A 24,797-nucleotide genomic window follows, 5' to 3' on the forward strand; every position below is an offset into this window, starting at 1 on the left:
GCCTTATCAGGGCAGGCAGGTGCTGAGGCTTTGTGATTTAAAATGAAGATGAAATTGTCTAAGGTGCCATAAGCGATTTTTTTTTTCCTTTTTGTGGAGAACGGGGTCTCGCTGTATTACCCAGGCAGGTCTCAAACTCCTGGGCTCAAGCTATCCTCCCGCCTCTGCCTCCCTGAGAGCTGGGATTACAGGCGTGAGCCACCGCGCCCGGCCATAAGCGAATTTTAAGGAGGGTAACAGATCTTAAATTAGTTGGGAGCTGTGCTAAGTGGATTGGGACAAACAGGCATGTCTAGGCAGGAACCTGCTGCTGTGACCCGCACACACAAGGAAGGTTTAAGTCAGGGGTGTCCAATCTTTTGACTTCCGTGGGCCACACTGGAAGAATTGTCTTGGGCCACATATAAAATGCACTAGTAATAGCTGGTGAGCTAAAACAAAACAAAACAAACAAAAAAATTGCAAAAAATTCCCACACGTTTTAAGGAGGTTTACAAATTCGTGTTGGGTCGCATTAAAGCCATCCTGGGTGGCATGCAGCCCGTGGGCCATGGGTTGGACAAGCATGGAACTTTAAACCAAGGCAGGGGCAGTGGGAGCAAGAGTCACTGTGCAGAACTGACAGGACTTTGTAACCAAACTGGACATGAAGTCTAAGTGGAGGAACTAAAGATGAATTTCAGGTTTCCAGGGGGTGCCACCAGATAAATGGAATACAGTAGGAAGAGACGAAAGGAGGGAAATCATGTTAAATTTTAGAGGGTAAGGAGCTTATGCAATGACCACTTAGGGAACTGGATATATGGTTTATAACTCTGAAGTGACATCCGGCCTGGAGTTGAAGAAGTTGCATGTCATCAGCTTACAGGTATTAAAGACTTGCGGAAACATCAGATCACCCAAGGTTAAGTGTGTTAAAATAAAAGGCCCAAAAATGGAGTCCTCGGAAACCCCAATAATCAAGAGTCAGGCAGAAGAACTGAGACGAAGAAAACCCAGAGACAAGTCTTTCGGAGTCGAAGGAGAGAGTTTCAAAGACAGAGTTCTTAATGATGCTGCCAAGAAGTCATAGAAGGGAAACCTGAAGAGCAGTAGCTTTATTAAGCTACAGTACAAGCTAAAATGGCGTTTCTGGGTCATTTCGGGAGTAGGGTAACGTGTGCAGGAAGAGCAGACGTTTCTGGGTCATTTCGGGAGTGGGGTAGCGTGTGCAGGAAGAGCAGACAGAGGTCGCGGAGTGTAGATTCTTGCCAGCAGCTTTGCTGACACCACGGAAAGATCATCTTCCCATACGACTTTGTAGTATAATAAACTTTTCATGCATCCTTCGGGAAATATCTAGCAGGAATAGTTTACGTACTCCTAAAATAGACCCAGAAAACCTGGCATATAAGGCAAAAAGGAACCTAAGTCATTTAAAGATATGAAATAGATGTATTTATGAATATTTTATGAATTTCAAAGTTGGCAAAACAAAAAAAAATTGTTATATATATACTTTTGAGACAGAGTCTGGCTCTGTTGCCAGGCTGGAATGCAGTGGCACAATCTTGGCTCACTGCAATCTCCACCTCCCGGGTTCAAGCGATTCCCCTGCCTCAGCCTCCCGAGTAGCTGGTACTACGAGCGCGCACCACTATGCCTGGCTAATTTTTTGTATTTTGGTAGAGAGGGGGTTTCCCCATGTTGGCCAGGATGGTCTCAATCTCCTGACCTTGTGATCTGCCCGCCTCGGCCTCCCAAAGTGCTGGGAATTGTTTGGGGAAAGCACAACATCCAACACAGGAATGATGCTGTGATTCTAAAAACCGCACTGAACTGCTGTACTTGATTTGAAATTAATGTCGATCTTAAGGCAACACCATTATCCATATTAATATTCTCCCAAGTAACAAAGGAATATCGTAACTCTTCTATTATTGCTTTCACCTAACCTGTACGATTAAGAATAGAAAGACTATTGAAGGGCAACTAAAAAACCTTTTTTTTTGAGACAGAGTTTTCACTCATTGCCCAGGCTGGAATGTAGTGGTGAGATCTTCGCTCACTGCAACCTCTGCCTCCTGGGTTCAAGTGATTCTCCTGCCTCAGCCTCCCGAGTAGCTGGGATTACAGGTGCCTGCCACCAGGTCTAATTTTTTTACTATTTTTAGTAGAGACGGGGTTTCGCTATGTTGGCCAGGCTGGTCTCAAATCCTCATCTCAAGTGATCCGCCCGCCTCAGCAATATGTCAGTTACTTGTTACAGAAATTATAAACCCACAGGAAAATATTCATTATTAGAAGCAGAGCTGTCCTAAGATAATGCACACAAACCAACATAAGACTATTTAACAAAAATATTTAATGCTGCCAAAAAGTATAAAAATACAGTAGGAATGGCAGTACAATACAAAGTAATCTCTCCTAATTTATTTCTTGTACATCTTTCTACATTTCATACACGCATTAAAAACACTTAACACATCCAATTAAAGGTTCTGCAAAGTCTTCTGCTGGTGGGTGCTCTTCATCCCCTGGATGTAAAGTTTACTTTGTAAACAAACAACTGTGAGGCAATCTATAGGGTTAGCGAGCCTCACTTCAGTTTCCGGAGTGGGCTTCAGGTCTTGCTTTGCACATCAATGGTTCAAAATTTATAGCTGCAGAATATTCTCAAGTCATGAATATTAGGTGTCTGTCAATCTTGGCCTAAAACATAAAATAAGAAGTCATCTATTCAATTCATATTTACCAAACACAGACGAACACAGATGCACACAAACATAAAAGGACTAACAGTGAACTGAAAAGGCCACCAAAAATCATCCCCACATGCCGCATCCAACCACACTAAGTGCCCCACTGTTATCTTGGTAAAATGGCTGAGGTGTCGGATATCACACGGGGGTGGGGTGGCGCGGCCTCATGTGGAGGCGTCGTGACTTATATTCTTTTTCAAGAATTATGTGAATTTTTAAGGTCATGTTGTTTTACTCAAGAAGTGACCTCTATGTGATACTGACAGACAGGTTTTAAAATAATGTACCCACAAGAATTTAGCAAGACTTTACAGTATGTGCTAGACTTACCAATACTTTGGAATTCAATGCAAAAGTCTAATCCAATTTGGACCTCCACTGTGTAATACTGCTAAAAATATTATCAACATAATGTTTGAACATAAAGTCGGCCTATATTTTTAAATCACAGGTTGTTAGCAGATGCTTTTTGCCCTGAAGGATAATACTAACAATTATATCTACTGAAATGAAGTGACCCAATCTTAAGCTACTATTAATATAAAAGACATAAAATAATCGACAGATTTATTGCATTTTAATGCCAAAAAGTAAAAATAAATGAGAGTTCAAATAAGCAACAGACAGATGGAATGGCTATTGTAAAGGCAGTTGAGTTTTTGATGTCACTTCACAAACTTTGCAAGAAACTGAACTTTTTAGGAGGTAAATGGTATTTCCATTCTTCCCCCAACTCCCCTCAGTACCACAAAACCTCCAAATCTAAATACTTGTCAGTATTATATCTTCACATATATATTAACAAATAGGAAATATAAATCATACCCACACATTTAGTCAAGAACTCCCAAATGCTGAGAATTAGGCTACTCCCTTTAAAGACAGGGTATTTGGCATAATTGTATCAAGCACCGTGGTGTTCTGAACAGTCATTTTTTTCTTTGATTATCCAACACTGACAGAGAAATGTCAAGTCATCAAGAAAACATTCTCATTAGATATCTGTGAGTTCAAAACTACTATGGATGTTTATTACATGAATCTTCAGAACCTGAACCAAATGGCTGAAGGTACTTTTTATTGATTCTAAGTGCTGCAAAATATATGTTTTCCATGCATCCATGTTTTTAAAAAATAACTTAATGCGACCAATCAATGTGAATGAAATAATGATCTGGTTTAGAGAATACTCTGATGTTCTAGTATTTCTCTGTTGCAGTGGTACTTCAAACTGGTGCACAAAGTTTTTTAAATGTGCTCCATTTAAAAAACAGAGAATTACTCTGGATTTTAACAGGTAACAGTGGTTGTCTATTACTTTCCCATTTAAATATTCCATTAAAAACAGAGTCGATCGGGCACAGTGGCTCAAGCCTGTAATCCCAGCACTTTGGGAGGCCGAGGCACACGGATCACGGAGATCGAGACCATTCTGGCTAACACGGTGAAACCCCGTCTCTACTAAAAAAAAATACAAAAAAATGAGCCGGGCATGGTGGCGGGTGCCTGTGGTCCCAGCTACTTGGGAGGCTGAGGCAGGAGAATGGCGTGAACCTGGGAGACAGAGCTTGCAGTGAGACTGCGCCACTGCACTCCAGCCTGGGTGACAGAGCCAAACTCTGTCTCCAAAACAACAACAACAACAACAACAGAGTCAGTGTAACATAATAGAAAAAGTATGAGGTTGGGAGTTACTGGAAGTCTACAGATTGGAGAGGGAATCTCAGTTCTGTTATGTACTAGCTGTGCAATCGGGCAAGTTACTTATTCTTTGACTCAGTTTTCTCATCTGAAAATAGGGAGAATGCTGTCTACCTAGAAGAGGTATTACGTGGGTAAAATATAGATTATGTATTTAAGCTGGTTGGCAGAACTGTAGGTGTTCACCATACCTCATGTCCTTCCCCAGTATTTTGTTACAGATATACTTACCAAGAATGAACTATCATTTATAACAACTGAAGGACAGTGTTTTTAAAAATTCACATTATTTATTTGTAAATATTATTCAGGGAGGGGGGTAAGAAAATACAGTTAAATCATTAGGAGGGTTGATTGTTTTAAAGACTTTACCTGCAAGACTGAAAAGTAAAATGGGCTACACTTGAAAAAATTCTTATAGATTCACTTGAATAAATTCTTATAGATTCACTTGAATCAATTTTTGCTATTTTTATTTAAAAAGGCAAAGGCAAGAGAAATGGGTTCAAACAAGTCAAATGAAACAAACGTGGTGCTTTCTGTGGAGACGGTGGCTCTCACACACCGCTTTATGCTGGAAGGCGCAAGGGTCGGGTGGGTGTGGACAGAGGGTCCACTCCCAAGTCAGCTCTACGCCTGAGGCCACGGAAAGCCAAACTGCACCAAGAATAGGTTGTGCCACCAGATATCCACACTAACATTCTACTAAACTGAATTGAGGCTAATCAGAAACTTCTCTTAAGGTGCAAAGATGCCCTACAGATGACTTACCTAGGTTCCCACTCCTGAATTCACCAAACTCAAAATAACTGAAGTTTTTAATAGCAGAAATTTGATATATCAAGAGCAACCTGTCTCTGAAAAATCTGCCAAATTAGAGCCACAATAAAGAACTTGATGTGTCTTTAAAAAATGGTCTGTATAAAGAAAAAAATTCCTGTGCAGTTCTTGGAGCTCCTCAAAACATACTGTCTAACGCAAAACCAGAAAGGCCTGAAGCAGTTTCTGTAACATCCTCACCAAATTGCATAATTCCCACCTTCCATCCAAAATTTAAAAAAATAAAGTAGGAAGAGTTCAAAAGTCTGAACTTTTCATTCTCCCAATGCCCAGAGAGGGTCAGGGCTTTTTTTTTTTTTTTTTTTTTTTTTCAAATAGAGATGGGGTTTTACCGTGTTGCCCAGGCTGGTCTCGAACTCCTGGGCTCAAATGATTCTCCGGCCTCCGTCTCCCGAAGTACTGGGATTACAGGAGTGAGTTACCAAGCCAGGCCCGGTCAGGGCTCTTTGAAATGTTTTCCTTGTCAGATTGTTACCCATTAGAGACAAGGCCTCGCAAACCAAGTAAACACTTCTATCCATCACTGCTTACAGTCAGCGATGGCTCTATCCTGGGCTAAACCGTACACAGCAGGAGAAAAGGCTCAGCAATGGCAGTGAGGAAAAACGCTCCCCTCCCTGAAGGACAATGAGTCTTTCCAGAACCCAGGCGCCAGGGGAGACAGCCTTAGGAGAAAGCACATGTGCAGCATTGCTCAATGCTGTTCTTGGAGCAACTGAATGTGCTAAATATTCAGAAAATTCCTGCTGCTGAGGGAAAAATAACCAAACTCATACTATTTTCCTAGAAGTTCTTACTTAAATAATACTACCCAAAGAGGAGTGAAAAGCTTAAATTCTTAATTCTGGATGAACAACACAATGGCTGTATTAGGACCAGGCACACAGAACAGAGCCACTGAGTGTCCAGTACTGGAACTGGGGAGCTCTCGGTAGAGCAGGGATTGAGGAGGCCACACAATCTGAGCTGCTTCCCACCAAGGCATGTTACCCCTTATACATACTCACTGGAACAAAGACAGCTGTAATTTCTAGTGTAGCTGCACTTCTAGGGGGAGGTGGGATTACAGGAGTGAGTTCCAAGCCAGGCCCAGTCAGGGCTCTTGGTAACGCTGTCCCATAGACACTGCTTTGAAGATAGGTATAAGGGAAAGTGGAACTGAAACCAAACAAATGAACTGGGGAGAAGGATGAGTGGAACAGGTCAACTCCAGAGTAAACCACACAGGTGGCTTTTAAATCGTGAAAAAATACATTTCTATTTTTCAAAATTTCACTAATAAGATTCTAGGCCCCTACCATCTAAATAAGTCAAAGTCAAATAAGGGCCTCTTAAAAGTAAAAGAGACTTTATTAGCTGTTGATGTATAAATGGGAATGCAGAACAGGCATTTCTGCTATGCACTGTGCGTCAAGCACAGCCAGGTGAGGGAGGGCCTCAGACACCTCTCCCTGCGGGGTACAATAGACCGAGAGGAATCTATGCCCTGGCTACACATCACTGAGAACCCATGTGTGCACCTGCTAGAAAAAAAGATAAACCAATGTTTACAGAACTGGAACTCCTGCTTGAACACAGAAAGAAATGGACTACATGCCTGATGACATTTGGCTTATAATAGAATATATATTTTTTAAATATATATATATATATCTTTAAAATGTTTATATCTATTTTATATACATCTCTCTATATGTATGTGCGTGCGTGTATAGAGCGAGCGCGCATGCACGCGCAGGAGAGAGACACAAATACATAGAGACAGACAAGTCTCCTCTATTGCCCAGGCTGGAGTGCAATGGCTCCATCATAGTTCACTGCAGCCTCAAACTTCTGTGCTTATGCGATCCTCCTGCCTCAGCCTCTTGAGTAGCTGGGACTACAGGCATATGCCAACATACTCAGCTAAAATTTTTCTTTTTTTTTTTTTTTTTAAAGTAGAGACCCAGGCTGATCTTGATCGAACTCCTGGGCTTAAGCAATCCTCCCACCTTGGCCTCCCAAAGTTCAGGGAATACAGGTGTGAGCTACTGTGCCCAGCAAAAATCTGTTTAAACATCTGTATCTGAAAAGTAAAAATCAAGGCAGACTAGATTTTTAAGTCTGTACAATAACCAGGCAGGCAATTTGGGAATGTAGGTACTCATTATGGTATAGAACAGTCAACCAAAACACTTTTAATACCACCAGGTTCTGGTCTGGAACTAGATATGTAATCTAGTCAGTGGTATTTTTTCTCAGAGGGAAATGAGTTGCAGTAGATTCTGGTCTGGAACTAGATATGTAATCTAGTCAGTGGTATTTTTTCTCAGAGGGAAATGAGTTGCAGTTGCAGTGTTTCTTTGAGAATTATCTAATTCTAGTACATGTTACACATCTGAGACTTTTCAATGACAGCACCATAAAAGGATGGAGAAATGCCAGTTTCAGGTCGATTAACAACAATACCTACTTCATAAAAGTGTGTTGAGGATTAAGTAGAGTAATAAGTAAAGAAAAAAATACAGTGTCTGGAATACAATAAACGATCAATAAATGGTGCTTTGAACTGACTGTTGAAAGCAAAGGAGTTGATATAAAAACTGGAATACCGTTTCATATCATAAACTGCTTTTTAAACCAATAAACACTTTTTGATTCATACCACCAACTTTAGTTTAAGACAAAGAGGACAGGCACAACAAGTGCACATTAGCTTAGAGTCAGAACCCCTTCCACTGACATACCATTAAAAGAAAACAATTAACACATTTTTTTTCCTTCCTTTCTCTTTTCTTGTTCATTCCTTGGTAAAAACATTAGAACAACAATGAAATGGACTAAGAACATAAAAGGACCAAAAGGCAGAAAACCTGACAAATGTATAAAGTCTCCTCCAACACAAGAAATGGCCTTTATATTGCTCTAAAGTCCTCCATGTACTTATTACATGTTACTTTTTTTAACTCTTTAAGAATGCAGAAAATGAGTATTTTCATTTTTATATGGATACATTAAACATGGAGAATTATATTTTTACATTCTATGTATGTGCAAGCACAGATAAAAGTCAGTCATAGGCTAACATAAAATAAATACTTGGCTAACATTGGAAAGGAATATATAACTTCTTGGTGTAGTTAGAGAACACGGCATTAAACCAAAGGTTGCTGTCAATCTATTAGCAGAAATAGATATGAGTGGAAATGAGCTAGATACGAACTCCTGAAAATAAAAAAAAAAACCGTTTTTTAAAATTTTTTCTTCCTTAACCTATTCAAAAAGCAACACAACACTACACCTCATTCAAGTCAAAGTATAATATCTGACTCTTAAAATCTGTTAAAATTAGAAAATATTTAATATCATGAGGACCTAAGGATACAACCAGTTTTTTTAAAGCTGTACAGCCCATCTAGAATTGCTAACTTTTTCCTCTGGCTGTTACCAGAGAAGGCAGCCACGTCTGTCTCTTTGACCAGCACACCTCACCAAATAAAAAGTCAGGATAATGATCATGGGCACAACACGATGTCATGTGTTTTCACGACATCCACCAAAAAATATGATTACTGGTAACAACTGAACACTATTTAACGCATCCACTGTCAATGCCCTTCTCAAGGATCTGCGTGGAGAAGGAAAGATGACTAACCTTAGAAGTGTACCAACAAGTGTTCATCACACTGAATGTGGTTTTAAAAATATACACGACACCACCCAGAAGGACAGAAAGCATACAGAAAGCAAAGCGTAAGCGGATGAAGCGCATTCAGCCAGCAGGGGGGTGAGGCACGTCCTCCCTGGCACTGGCTTCCTCAAGTCTTCACCTGTGTACCGAAAACAAGCCTAGTTTCAACTGGAAATGTCATAAGGTCTACTTATATGTGACTTGCAGAGTAACATACTGTATTTAGCAAAGACAAACCAATACAAACCGGAAAGAGGTTTTAAACCAATAAAAACCTGAAATGTGAAGGGTCTTGGATGCCTCAACACATGTTTAATGCAGACAGACATAAAAAAATGTCCCTCTTACCTCCTCTCCATTTCAAGGTTACAGGACACAGTAATACTGAATCAGGACACAGGCACATGTTATATAAATCTTATTTAATATATAGTACCACCTACATCCTGCTTTCATACTTTCAACATAATTTAACACATTCAAGGAGACTATGCAAATCAATTCAAAATATCTATCTACACCAATGGTTTTCAAACTTTTTTTTTTTTTTTTTTTGAGACAAAGTCTTGCTCTGTCACCAGGCTGGAGTGCAGTGGCAATCTCGGCTCACTGCCACCTCTGCCTCCCGGGTTCAAGCGATTCTCCTGCCTTAACCTCCCAAGGAGCTGGGACTACAGGCATGTGCCACCACACCCAACTAATTTTTCTGTTTTTAGTAGAGACACAGTTTCACCATGTTGGCCAGGATGGTCTCAATCTCCTGACCTCGTGATCCACCCACCTTGGCCTCCCGAAGTGCTGGGATTACAGGCGTGAGCCACGCGCCTGGCCACAAACTGTTTTCTGTTTGTTTCTTTTGAGATGGAGTATCGCTCTGTCGCCCAGGCTGGAGTGCAGTGGTGCGATCTCAGCTCACTGCAACCTCCGTCTCCTGGGTTCAAGCAATTCTAATACCTCAGCCTCCTGAGTAGCTGGGACTACCGGCGCCCACCACCACGCCCAGCTAATTTTTGCATTTTTAGTAGAGACGGCGTTTCACCATGTTAGCCAGGCTGGTCTCGAATTCCTGACCTCAGGTGATCCACCCGCCTCGGCCTCCCAAAGTGCTGGGATTACAGGCAAGAGCCACCGCGCCCGACCAAATTGTTTTTTTGTTTTTTTTGTTTTTTCTTTTTTTTGAGACGGAGTCTGGCTCTGTCGCCCGGGCTGGAGTGCAGTGGCCGGATCTCAGCTCACCGCAAGCTCCGCCCCCCGGGTTTACGCCATTCTCCTGCCTCAGCCTCCCAAGTAGCTGGGACTACAGGCGCCGCCACCACGCCCGGCTAGTTTTTTGTATTTTTTAGTAGAGACGGGGTTTCACCGTGTTCGCCAGGATGGTCTCGATCTCCTGACCTTGTGATCCGCCCGTCTCAGCCTCCCAAAGTGCTGGGATTACAGGCTTGAGCCACCGCGCCCGGCCCCAAATTGTTTTTAAATGATAACTGCCCCCTTTAAAATACTTAAGCCTTATGCAGACACCTTAAGTGGCACATAAAGAGACAAGGCAGAGAAGCTGTGGTTGAAAGTAACCTGATGACCCACCTGGACATCCAATGAGCATAGTTTGAAAACCACTGAAATAAGGTATGCTATTCATAATAATGTTTGCTATCCATGCCTCCTAGCAATTAAATTTACAACAACAATTTCAAGTTTAAGACAAAAAAGTTAAACACTGAATGGAATGTTGAAATCTGAAGAAAGCTAGCACTCAAATGAGCAGTTAAATTCATTAAACAGTATGCTTTAAAAAAATATTAAGAAGTTAAAATGACAATGTAAGGTTTGCATATCATCATACTATTTATTGAAGTAGAAAGAACCTGAAAAATGTTTACTTCAAAACTTCAGTCTAGTAAACTAAAATCATGAATCATAAAATGCTGCTTCTTACTTTTGCTTCCTAAATAATTTACCCCAACTACATTGAAATTTTCATGAAAAATGAACATATTAATAATGGGATTTACAGAAACCAATTTCTTTACAAAAGTCTTGACCAATTGTTACCTGACTATGCCAGTAAGGAGAATTTTCCTTCAAAGATATTTTTAGGAAAAACTTTTGTTTCTTTGTTTGCTTTTCTTTTTAAAATGGGGGAAACTGTAAAACATAAAAGAAGTGCAATGTATAGTAGAAATTGCTTATTCCGACTTCTAACTCCTCATATCAAACTTCTCTTTAGAAAAATGGAAAATGTATCCAGTACAATTGAATCAACACACAATTTATTTTTTTATGTAACATTTTTCAAATTGAGCTCTTAAAAAGTACAGTTAACTACAAAAGATTAAATAGATATTTATAAAATATATTTACCCTGAAATGTTTAAGAATATAAAGTGTTGCTGCCCATGTCAACAGTACATTATACATCACACACATTATTTAAATGTCATTTTCTTTCCATTAATAACGTAGATAAAACCACAATATTTATTGCTTATATCAAGTGCAGGTTAAAATCCAGATAGCCTCCAAAAGCAAATCCTGTGATAAAGGATTTCTCAATGTTGGTCAGGTGAAATACTGCGTTTGACATGTATGAATACAGTTGCAAAATTTACCAGTTTTTAACAAACATGAATGTCTTTATTTTAGACAGCCATTTACAGTTTGGGTTTCAGAGGGACCTGCAGTGAAGAGTCCTGAGATGTTGGGCTTGTGACTGTAAATATCACTTATCTGGTTGATGTCTATTCTACTGCACCGTTTCTGGGATATGAGGCGTTTGCTGCAGACAAACCCCTGTGATTAATGTAGCACTGTCAGCTACTAGTGCAGAAGCTTGCTGGGCAAAATTAATTGTTTATTTATAGGGCATTTTGCTGAAAAAACAGTGTCCAGCCAACAAAAGCGCCAACCAAAATGACTGACACAAACCCCATCTTAGTGAGAATAGGTTGCCAATATAACCACCTTTTTCTTTTTCGTTCATTCTCATTTAGCCTCTGTTTCATCTGCTGCACCTTCTGAGCTGTGGTGGCCTTTCTGTCCTCTCGGATACGTTTCCGTAGAGCACTATGAAGAAATAAAAACAAGTAAAAGGAAGTGCACACAGGGCAGGACTTGAGTACTCTAACACAGAGGACCTAGGTGCAAATAAAACCATCCGTATCCACATAGTTTTCACCCTACTTGAACACAGGAATAATGAGGGGAAAAGCTTCAATATTTTTTTTTTTTTTTTTGAGATAGCGTCTTGCTCTGTCACCCAGCCTGGAGTGCAGTGGTGCAATCTTGGTTCACTGCAACCTCCACCTCCCACGCTCAAGTGATTCTCGTGCCTCAGCCTCCCGAGTAACTGGGATTGCAAGCGTGCACCACCATGCCCAGCTAATTTTTTGTATTTTTAGTAGAGACAGGGTTTTGCCATGTTGGCCAGGCTGATCGAACTCCTGACCTCAAGCAATTCAGCTGCCTTGGCCTCCCAAAGTGCTGAGATGAGTGAGCCACAGTGCCCGGCCAAGAAAAGCCTCAATATTCTTAAATGATTCAGAGATGTACCTTGACAACCATTCCTGGTACAATTTTATATTGATAACTCCTTTTAGTGGGACCTGAAAATAAGCAAGGAACTTTCTGGAAACGTGAAATGATGACTGTTTTCTTTCCTTCTTTGTTAACTAGTCAGCAGAAGCAGGAGTGGGAACACAAGGGGGTACTGCCTGCATCTGATCCCCTTTCCTGGTCATGTTTGACGGTTAAGACTCTTATAAAAGCTATCTATCTAATATTTCCATGAATGTTCTGTTCTGTTGTGGGAGCACCTATTCTTTTCTTTGACCATACACATTTCTAGCTCCCATTTTCATAGTCGATACAGAATTTTTTTTTTTTTTTGGGTGGGGGGATTGGGTGGGGGAAGGAGTCTTGCTCTGTTGCCCAGGCTGGAGTGCAGTGACATGATCTTGGCTCACTGAAACCTCCGCCTTCCGGGTTCAAGCAATTCCCCTGCCTCAGCCTCCAAAGTAATTGGGATTACAGACGTGCACCACCACGCCTTGCTAATTTTTTTTTGTATTTTTAGTAGAGATGAGGGTTCACCATGTTGGCCAGGCTGGTCTCGAACTCCTGATCTCAAGTGATCCGCCCACCTCAGCCTCCCAAAGTGCTGGGATTACAGGCATGAGCCACTGCATCTGGTCTCAGAAATTTTGTTTCAGTGGAAAGTCTCTTGACTCCCAAGATACTTAGTCCTGTTCTATATAAATAATAATGCCGGCCGGGCGCGGTGGCTCAAGCCTGTCATCCCAGCACTTTGGGAGGCCGAGACGGGTGGATCACGAGGTCAGGAGATCAAGACTATCCTGGCTAACACGGTGAAACCCCGTCTCTACTAAAAAATACAAAAAACTAGCCGGGCGAGGTGGCGGGCGCCTGTAGTCCCAGCTACTCGGGAGGCTGAGGCAGGAGAATGGCGTGAACCCGGGAGGCGGAGCTTGCAGTGAGCTGAGATCCGGCCACTGCACTCCAGCCTGGGTGACAGAGCGAGACTCCGTCTCCAAAAAAAAAAATAATAATAATAATAATAATAATAATAATGCCACCCAGCTACTCAGGAAGATGGCTTAAGCCCAAGAATTCAAGTCCAGCTTGTGCAATACAGCAAGATCTTACCTCTCTATAAAAAACACACACAAGGCCGGGTGCGTTGGCTCATGCCTGTAATCCCAGCACTTTGAAGGCCGAGACGGGCGGATCACGAGGTCAGGAGATCGAGACCATCCTGGCTAACACGGTGAAACCCCGTCTCAACTAAAAAAATACAAAAAACTAGCCAGGCGAGGTGGCAGGCGCCTGTAGTCCCAGCTACTCGGGAGGCTGAGATCTGGCCACTGCACTCCAGCCTGGGCAACAGAGCGAGACTCCGTCTCAAAAACACACACACACACACACACACATACACACACACACACACAAACAAAAAAACGGCCAATGGCAACATGTAGGTTACTATTTCTTCCATCCCCTCTTTTCACTTTTCTGTATTACAGCAAAGGCCTAACTAGCTTCCCTACCCTCAAATTAAATATTATTGCCATGGTAATTTTTCTAGAGCATACTCCTAGACATGCAGCTTGATTTAAAACTTTTTTTTTTTGGTTACAGGGCCCAGTGCACAATAGTGCTTAAAAATCTCAAATCCCTCTTCAATGTCTCCTACATTGAGACTACTTTTTTCCTGGTCAAGATGTTTAACCTGAATTTAACTATGATAAATAAAGATTAAAGAAATGCATTGCATGAGGCATTCTAAAAGATAACTGGTCTAGAAGCTTCAAAAATACAAATGTCAAGGAAGGAAGAAAAAGGTAGGGATTAAAGGAGACCAAAGACTCACATCAACTAAATACAGTATGAATCTTTGATTAATCTTGAGATATTTTTTAAACAGCTACAGAAGTTGGGATCAGGAAAATGTTCTCAAATTAGATCGTGGTGCCAGCTACACAATTTGGTAAAGGTATTAAAATTCATTGAATCGTACACTTTAAAGGACTAAACTTTATGGTATATAAATTATCTTTCCATAAAACTGTTTATTAAAAAAGCTATATGGTGAACCTTTCAGACAAGAGAAATCTGAATTGAACTATGTATTAGAATACTTTAATCAATGTTACACTTCTTTGGTGTACTGGAACCTTCTCTCCCCAAGAGATTGTTAGTGGGAATGTAAAATGGTTCAGCTGCCATAGAAAACAGCTTTTGACAGCCCCTCAAAAAGTTAAACATAGAGTTACCATATGACCCAGCAATTCCACTCCTAGATACGTACCCAAGAGAACTGAGAACACATGTCCACACAAGTGCTTGCCAATATTCTCCTGCTATGCAGAACTTTGTTCTTGCCATTTTTTGCTGTTCTCCAAATTTGTTCCCCCACTAAAATAGAAACCTTCCCTTCTCTCCTGTCCTCTCATTTCAATTATACTCAATTATCCTCGCTCCACCCCCTCTAGCCCTTCTATTCTTACGGCATTTAATTTGAAGTAATTTATTATTTACTAATAATGTGCTAACTTGGGTACTTGTTTTATCTTCATAACATATTCCGCAACTTGAGGACGGACTGTGTTTTGCTATTTTTGTTCATCTTATGGTGCTTTCTCATGTCTTTTTCACTTTTTGTTATCATATACACAGGTATCCCTGGCTGTCTGAACTCCATCTGAATATTTGCTATAATGACTTGCAAAAATTCTTACTCAGAATTCACTCTCTGAATTGAAAATTCACTATCACAAATATGCATGTACCTGCTAGTGAAAAACATTTGTGTTCAAGTGTAGGCAAAATATGTATAAAACCAGAGAGGGGTTAGCCTCCCATGGGCCCTTTCTCAGCTTTTGCCAGGAGCCTGGGGGTATCGGTAACAAGCTTCCAATTTAGATATAATCTTTAACATATTATTTCATTTTTTATTTTCATTGCGGTATAAAAGGCAATTATAATTTGTATCTAGTATTTTGTCATTTACCATATAAGCCCAATAATGAGTCCATTAAGTGTTATATGATTACATAATTAGTGCTTTAAATGCTATATAGGAGTTTAAAAGGTTTTGTACTATATTTGGGGGAACTGATTATGCTTTCTGGTTGGGCTGAGATCATTTAAAAGAATGGAATGGAGGTTTTTGCTTTCCAAAAGTGCACTACATGATTCAGGAATGGACTAGAGACAAATACCAAGGCATGCCTTTATCTAATTTAAGAACACAATTCCAGAGAATGACAGACTACTCTCGATTTGTGATAAAATCTTTTCTTCCTAGTGGGGCCTAAAGAAATTAGTCTGTGTAATCACTTGCCAAGTGGGACCTGCCCAGGTTTTCCCATATATTTATATTTATGCAACTTAGGCCATTAATCAACGGGAATGCCTCCCGTGGACCCTATGCCTCCCGTGGACCCTTGCCCACAGAAGATCATGTGGTGTGATCATGGCTCCCTGCAGCCTCAACCTCTTGGGCTCAAGCAATCCTCCCACCTCAGCCTCCCTTGAGACTACAGGCATGCACCACCACATGTGGCTAATTTTTGTATTTTTTGTAGAGACAGGGTTTGCCATGTTGCGCAGGCTGGTCTTGAACTGCTAGGCTCGAGTGATCCACCCGCCTCAGCCTCCCCGAGTGTTGGGATTACAGGCATGAGCCACTCTGCCTGCTCCAGACTTTTCATATGTCCAAGTTGTTTCTCACTCTCAGTGAACTGGGTTTCTGGGTTGGACTGTAATTGAGAATACTGGCTTTCAAACTCAGACTGTAACCTACAGTAAGAAACAGCCTCACAACAGAGTACCCTCACACACACACTTACATATGTACACAATGTATATGTAAATATACGGAATTTATACATCACACATACATGTATAAAAACAGGTTAAAATTCTTTTTTAAGTTCAGGGGTACGTACACATGCAGGCTTGTTATGTAAGCTTGAAACTTGTGTCGCGGAGGTTTGTTGTACAGATTATTTCATCCCCCAGGTATTAAGCCTAGTACCCATTAGTCACTTTTCCTGACTGTCCCCCTCCTCCCACCCTCCACCCTCCAACAGGCCCCAGTGTGTGTTGTTCCCCTCTATGTGTCCATGTGTTCTCATCATTTAGCTCTCACTTGTAAGAACATGTGGTATTTGGTTTTCTGTTCCTGCATTAGTTTGCTAAGGATAATGGCCTCCAGCTCCATCCAAGCCCCTACAAAGGACATGATCTCGTTCTTTATTATGGCTGCATAGCATTCCATGCTGTATATGTACCACATTTTCTTGATGCAGTCTATCATTGATGGGCATTTAGATTGATTCCATGTCTTTGCTATGGTGAACAGTGCTGCAATCAACATACACGTGCATGTGTCTTTATAGTACAATGACTTATATTCTTTTGGCTGTAGACCAGTAATGGGATTGCTGGGTTGAATGGTATTTCTGTTTTTAAGTCTTTGAGGAATCACCACACTGTCTTCCACAATAGTTGAACTAATTGACACTCCCACCAACAGCGTTTAAACTTTCCTTTTTCTCCACAACTTCGCCAGCATCTGTTAAATTCATGTTATTATTTTTGATATGCTGATAATTTTTTAAAATGTTTATAATCCAATAAACTTCACAACTATGTGATTTGACCTTCAATTTGAAAAACACTGCTTTGGAGGATATTCAACAATGAAAATGAATACAAGAAAGTACTGTGTTCTATTTCTTTTGAAAGTTGAAATTCTGGCCAGGCATGGTGCTCCCGTCTGTAATCCCAGCACTTTGGGAGGCTGAGGTGGGAGGATCACAAGGTCAGGAGGTTTCACCTGGCCAACACGGTGAAACCCTGTCTCTACTAAAAATACAAAACTTAGCTGGGTGTGGTGGCAGGGGCCTGTAATCCCAGCTACTTGGGAGGCTAAGGCAGGAGAATTGCTAGAACCCAGGAGGCGGAGGTTGCAGTGAGCCAAGACTGCGCCACTGTACTCCAACAACCTGGGTGACAGAGCGAGACTCCATCTTGGAGGGGAAAAAAAAAAGTTGAAATTCTTTCAATAAGACTTATTAGGATCTTTAATGCAAAGCTATCTATAGGTATTAAAAATTACTGGGACTGATTAAAAAACAAAACTGTTCAGAGTAACCTTTATTTCACACCCCTGATCCTATGCTCTTCTTTTACATTTCTTTTTATCTTTTTTTGAGATAGAGTCTTGCTCTGTTGCCCAGTCTGGAGTATAGTGGTATGATCTTGGCTCACTGTAACCTCCTGGGTTCAAGCAATTCTTCCACCTCAGCCTCCCAAGTAGCTGGGACAACAGGTGTGTGCCAGCATGCCTGGCTAATTTTTGTATTTTCAGCAGAGACGGGGTTTCACCATGTTGGCCAGGCTGGTCTCGAACTCCTGACCTCAAGTGATCTGCCTGCCTTGGCCTCCCAAAGCACTGAGATTACAGGCGTGAGCCACCATGCCCGGCCTCCTCTTTTTTATTTCTGTAACCTTGTTTTAGCAATCAGCCTTCTCCACTTACTTTTCTGTTGGGACTCTCTCTCTGCTTTCAAACATGCACCAGTCTCATTTATCAGACACGAAAGGAAAAAAGGGAAAGAAGAAAACACCGCCACCACATGTGAAAACATGTACAGGCACATACACACACAGATCCCATAAAACAGCCTTTGGCAATCACTCTGTAACTCCGGAGTGGTTTTTCTAGTCTCCTCTGTATTCGCAGCCTTGGATGAGTGATTTAACTCACTGGGATTAACATGGCTGGTCTGAATCTTTGTAGATTAAAACTCAACACTTCTGAAATACTAAGAACGCTATTTCAGTCATCAAGCCTGTTTTTCATTTAATTCTGCAGACAGTACTAGATAAAAGGGGGAAAAAAGCAATAACACTAGGAATCTGAAAGCCGTATTACTGAAAAAGTTAAGGTAATTTAAAACTATTACTTCCTGATTTAAAGGTATTCTATTTAAGATGAAAAAGGAACCAAAAAACATCATGCTTTCTTGTGCAGTCTAAAACTACTGAAGTCAAAAATTAGGAATAACATTGCTAAACCATAATAAACTCTTCCACTGTAATCTATAATAATACATGTATTATGTATTGGAATATGTTATTAGCACTGATAAAATTTCACGTTTAATTTTTATATTAGGAAAATAGAGCAGTGAAGCTATAATGTATGGCAGACCTTGACTATTTTCATTCCAATCTAACAAATACAACCACAAGATAAAATCCCCACAATAAGAAGTATGTTTGGCAAAAAGTGAAGAAGAAAAGGTATTCAGACATGCAGGAGAGAGCAAATAAAAAGCTCATTCACTTTGCTATGTGACTTATACCAGGTTACCAGCTTCCTAATCTGTGACAGACAGTCTTAGAAATGTAGTTGTAATTTAAAATTCTGAATAGATGCCACAATCATACGGATTTTTTTAAAAACGCCTTTTTCTTCCTCCAGTAATGGAATTAAGCTTACATGTTTAAATGTTTTATTAAAGGCATATTATCAGTTACGTTATAACTATAGTACAAATGGCAGATATTCGTATTACTTTCTGTACCATACCATATATTTTAGCACCTAATTATATTAACTTTTACACTCAATCATGATTGTTTTAAAGGATTTTTGAATTGGTTTCTATTTATAAGTATTGGCTGAAAGCTCCTTGAGAACATCTTTGTCATCAAATACCCTCAGGTAAGAAACAAAGGTTGTATTAATTTGGCCAGGCACAGTGGCTCTTTGGCCGGGCACAGTGGCTCACGCCTGTAATCCCAGCACCTTGGGAGGCTGAGGCGGTTGGATCACCTGAGGTCAGGAGTTCAAGACCAGCCTTGTTAACATGGCGAAACCGTCTCTCTACTAAAAATACAAAAATTAGCTGGGCGTGGTGGGGGCGCCTGTAATCCCAGCTACACAAGAGGCTGAGGCAGGAGAATCGCTTGAACCCAGGAGGTGGAGCAGTGAGCTGAGGTTGTGCCACTGCACTCCAGCCTGGGTGACAGAGGAAAAAAAAAAGGTTATATTAATTCAATAAAAAAAGGGCCTATATTATTTCATATCATATATCATATCCACATAATTATTTATTATTATTTATAAGACATGGTCTTGCTTTGTCACCCAGGTGGGAGTGCAGTGGTGGTTATCTCAGCTCACTGCAGCCTCAACCTCCCCGGCTCAACCAATCCTCCCACTTCAGTCTCCAGAGTGGCTGGGACCACAGGCTCGCATCACCACACCTGGCTAATTTTGTTTATTTTCTGTAGAGATAAGGTCTCACTATGTTGCCCAGGTGGTCTCAAACTCCTAGACTCAAGTGATCTTCCCGCCTCAGCCTCCCAAAGTGTTGGGATTACAGGCGTGATTGTATTTTCCTAATATAAAAATTACATACCTGAAATCCTGTGGCACCTGATCCCATAAAATTTATTTCTAAAATCAAAAAGCCTCATCTTTCAGCATGTAGTTATAGAAAGCTTACCTCTCACTGTTCTCCTCCATTGTGTCTTGCATTTTAGAGGGAAGTCCTGTACATCGGTCACCTGTCAGTTTTTCTTCTTCTAGACCTATTCTGTTCCCATTGTATTTTTCAGTCATTATTTTGTTTGGTGAATGATCAAAGGCAGGAGATAAGTCTTCCTTAGAAAGTTCTTTCCATCGTTTCTACGTAGGGAAGAGAAATAAAAAACACTAAAAATTTATTTTCCTTAAATAAAAAAAATGTATGAATTAAAATCATATATTCAAGTTAAGAAAACCCAATGATGCTAAAAGATGAGTGAAAAAGAAAAAGGCATTTTGCCATACTGTAGCTTGTAACTATGCTTATTTTAATTTCAAAATTTTATAACAGGCCGGGCGCGGTGGCTCAAGCCTGTAATCCCAGCACTTTGGGAGGCCAAGACGGGCGGATCACGAGGTCAGGAAATGGAGACCATCCTGGCTAACACGGTGAAACCCCGTCTCTAATAAAAACTACAAAAAACTAGCCGGGCGAGGTGGCGGGCGCCTGTAGTCCCAGCTGCTCGGGAGGCTGAGGCAGGAGAATGGCGTGAACCCGGGAGGCGGAGCTTGCAGTGAGCTGAGATCCGGCCACTGTACTCCAGCCTGGGCGACAGAGCAAGACTCCGTCTCAAAAAAAAAAAAAAAAAAAAAAAAATTTTATAACAATAAAGCATTGGCCGGGCGCGGTGGCTCAAGCCTGTAATCCCAGCACTTTGGGAGGCCGAGACGGGCGGATCACGAGGTCAGGAGATCGAGACCATCCTGGCTAACACAGTGAAACCCCGTCTCCACTAAAAATACAAAAAAAATTAGCCGGGCGTGGTGGCGGCGCCTGTAGTCCCAGCTACTCGGGAGGCTGAGGCCGGAGAATGGCGGGAACCCGGGAGGCGGAGCTTGCAGTGAGCTGAGATCCGGCCACTGCACTCCAGCCGGGGCGACAGAGCGAGACTCCGCCTCAAAAAAAAAAAAAAAAAAAAAAATAAAGCATTTAATATTTATGTACATCAGTATATAGTTGAATATAATAATAAAATCTCGTAGACTTTTACCTATTTGAGGGCAAACTATACTAGGACCACACTCAACTATTAGTCATAGTTACATAATTTTAATATTGGTATCCAGATCCATGAAACTCACAGCATGCTAAATCCATTCAAGGCAAAGGGGTCCTCTCTCCAAGGTACATTATAATGAAACCATCAGAAGTTAGACAGAGAGAGTTCTAAAAGCAGCAAGAGAAAAGGATCAAGTCACGTGTAAGGGAATCCGGCAGGTTCCTATCAACAGATTTCTCAGAAAACCTGTTCATGCCAAGAAAGAACGGCTTATAGAGAATGGGATAATACATTCAAAGTGCTGAAAGATAACAACTACTAGCAAAGTTATCTTTCAGAAATGAAAGAAAAATGGAGTCTTTCCCATTTCTTGAAGCAAAAGCTGCAAGAATTTACTACCAATAGACTAGCCTTACAAGAAATGCTTAAGGGAGTTGCTTCGACTGGAAGCAAAAGTATAATTACTATCATGAAAACATATGATCATCTAATCTCACCGACAGAGGTAAATTAATTACCAAATTCAGAAAACTCCATTGCTATAACCGTGGAATATAATCTTTCAAATCCTCATTATGAAGGTTAAAAGTAAAAAATGGTTAATGGTAACTACAGCTACAAGTTGTTAAGGATCACACAATATAAAAAGATGTAAATTAAGCAACAAAAGTATAAGTTTGAGGGGAGGGTAAAAGTCAAAAATATTTTATGAGACAAACGTTAAGTTGTTATCAGCTTAAAACACTCTATTGTAACTATAAGATGTTTAATGTAAGCCTCATAGTAACCACGAAGAAAAAAAGTAACTACAGCAGACACACAAATAAGAGAAATAAATCAAAGCTTCTCACTATAGAAAATCACCAAACCACAAAGGTAAACAATAAGAGAGAAAGAAAGGAATAAAGAATAGGCAAAGCAAACAGAAAATAATTAACAAAATGGCAGGTGTAAGTCCTTATCTATCAATAATACCCTTTAATGTAAATAGATTAAATACTTCAATGAAAAGACATAGTGGCTGAATGGATGAAAAAACAAAAAACAAAATCCAACTCTATGTTACCTACAAGACACTCACTTCACCTGTAAGGACACACTAAGCCTGAAAGTGAAGGCATGAGAAATGATATTCCATGCAAATTAAAACCAAAGAGAGAAGAGGAGTAGCTACATTTTGATAAAGTAGACTTCAGGCCAAAAACTGTAAAAAGAAACAAAGGTCAAAGGGGTCAATTCAGCAGGAGGATGTAATGATTTCAGGTATCTATGCACCCAACACTGGTGCACACAATATAAAGCAGATATTATCAGACCTAAAGGGAGACACAGACTGCAATACAGTAACAGCAGAGAACGCTACATCCCACTTCCAGCAATGGACAGATCATCCACACAGAAAATCAACAAAGAAACACAGGATTTAAACTGCACTCTAGGCCAAATGGACCTAACACACATTTACAGAACATTCCCTCCAACAGCCACAGAATACACATTTTTCTCATCAGCACATGGAACATTCTCCATGATGGGCCATATATTAGGCCACGAAACAAGTCTCAACAAATTAAAAAAAGAAAAAAATCACATTCAGGCCAGGCGGGTGGCTCACGCCCAAGAACTTTCGGAGGTGGAGGCAGGAGGATCACCTGAGGTGAGGAGGTGAGGCCAACACAGTGAAACCCCGTCTCTACCACAAATTAGCCGGGCATGGTGGTGGGCACCTGTAGTCCCAGGTATTTGGGAGGCTGAGGCATAAAAATCACTTGAACCCGGGAGGCGGAGGTTGCAGTGAGTCAAGATCGTGCCAATGCACTCCAGTCTGGGGGTCAGAGTGAAACTCCGCCTCAATTAAAAAAAAAAAAGTAGAAAGATCTCAAATAAACAACCTGATGTAAAGGAACTAGAAAATAATAAACTAAACCCAAAATTAGCAGAACAAAGAAAATAATAAAGACCAGAAGAATGGAAATAAAGTGACTAAAAAAGATACAAAAGATCAACAAAACCAAAGATTGTTTTTTATAAAGGTAAACAAAATCAGCAAACCTATAGTAGACTAAAAAAAAAAAAAGACTCAAATCAGAGATGAAACAGGAGACATTACAACTAATACCATAAACAAAGTATTGTAAGAGACTATTATAAACAACTGTATGCCAACAAATTGGAAAGCCTAGAGGAAATGGCTAAATTCCTAGACACACAAGCTATCCAAACTGAACCATGAAGACACAGAAAGCCTGAACTGACCAATAAAGAGTGAGATTGAATCAGTAATAAAAAGTCTCCCATCAAAGAAAAGCCAGGACTTGATGGCTTCATGGCTGAATTCTACCAAACATTTAAATAATACTAATTCTTTTCACACTGTTCAAAAAATTGAAGAGAGAAATCTTACAGAATCATTCTATAAGGCCAGCATTACCCTGATACCAAAACCAGACAAGGATACAACAAAAAAGAAAACTACAGGCCAATATCCTTGATGAACATGGACGCAAAAATCCTGAATGAAATAATAGGAAACTGAATTCAACAATATATTAAAAACATCATTTACCATGATCAAGTGGGATTCATCCAAGGGATGAAAGGATGGTTCAACATATGCAAATCAATAAACATGATCTATCAAATCAACAGAATCAAGGACAAGAACCATATGATCATTTCAATAGATGCAGAAAAACCATTTGATAAAATTCAACATACCAGCTGGGCACAGTGGTTCATACCTGTAATCCCAGCACTTTGGGAGGCTGAGGCAGGTGAATCACTCGAGGTCAGGCGTTTGGGACCAGTCTGGCCAACATGGTGAAACCCCATCTCTACTAAAAATACAAAAAACAGCTGGATGTGGTGGTACAGGCCTGTAATTCCAGCCACTTGGGTGGCTGAGGCACAAGAATCGCTTGAACCCAAGAGGCGAAGGCAGCAGTGAGCCGAGACTGCGCCACTGCACTCCAGCCTGGGCAACGGAGCAACACTCTGCCTCAAAAAAAAAAAAAAATTCAACATACCTTCATGATAAAAACTCTCAACAAATTAGGTATGGAGGAAACTGTGCCTCAACACAAAGCCACGTATGACAAACCCATAGTTAGTATCATACTGAACATGAAAAAGTTGAAAGCTTTTCCTCTTAAGATCTGGAACAAGACAGAGATGCCCAATTTCTTTTTTTTTTTTTTTTTGAGATGGAGTTTTGCTCTGTCACCAGGCTGGAGTGCAGTGGTGTGATCTACAACCTCCGCCTCTAGGGTTCAAGCAATTCTCCTGGTTCAGCCTCCTGAGTAGCTGGGACTACAGGCGCGTGTCACCATACCTGGCTAATTTTTGTATTTTTAGTAGAGACAGAGTTTTACCATGTTGGCCAGGGTGGTCTCAATCTCTTGACCTCGTGATCTGCCCATCTCAGCCTCCCAAACTGCTGGGACTCCAGGTGTGGCACCAGGCTAGAATGCCTACTTTCAACACTTTTATTCAGCATAATTCTGTAAGCCCTAGCCAGAGCAATTAACCAAAAGAAAGAGAAAGGGCATTCAAACTGGAAAGGAGGAAGTCGAATTGTCTCTGTTTGCAGAAGACATAAACTTATATATAGAAAACCCTATAGACTCTACCAAAAAACTGTTATAATAAACAAATTCAGTAAAGTTGCAGGATACAAAATCAACAAATAAAAATCAGTAGAATTTTATACATCACTAGCAAACTAC

The 24,797-nt window shown here is 40.6% G+C and overlaps 1 protein-coding gene across 27 annotated transcripts in view; it reads right to left on the minus strand.

Moving 5' to 3' along the window:
• Positions 1-2,324: 2,324 nt before the first annotated feature.
• PTPN2 (protein tyrosine phosphatase non-receptor type 2) overlaps positions 2,325-24,797 on the minus strand; it is a 155,048-nt gene continuing 132,575 nt past the window's right edge. For 15 of the 27 annotated variants that reach the window (XM_074022970.1, XM_074022974.1, XM_074022966.1 and 12 more), the window contains 2 exons: positions 19,992-20,173; positions 11,198-12,012 (listed from right to left, as the gene is read on the minus strand). In XM_074022970.1, coding sequence (XP_073879071.1) covers positions 11,805-12,012; positions 19,992-20,173 — 390 coding nt within the window. In that variant the 3' untranslated portion in view covers positions 11,198-11,804. Of the gene's footprint in view, positions 2,692-11,001; positions 11,095-11,197; positions 12,013-19,991; positions 20,174-24,797 lie in introns of those variants that run through there. The other 12 variants (XR_012427360.1, XM_074022978.1, XM_074022979.1 and 9 more) reach the window with 2 other exon arrangements.

The sequence above is a fragment of the Macaca fascicularis genome, chromosome 18 (assembly GCF_037993035.2).
Source record: "Macaca fascicularis isolate 582-1 chromosome 18, T2T-MFA8v1.1".
Classification (NCBI taxonomy): Eukaryota; Metazoa; Chordata; class Mammalia; order Primates; family Cercopithecidae; genus Macaca; species Macaca fascicularis.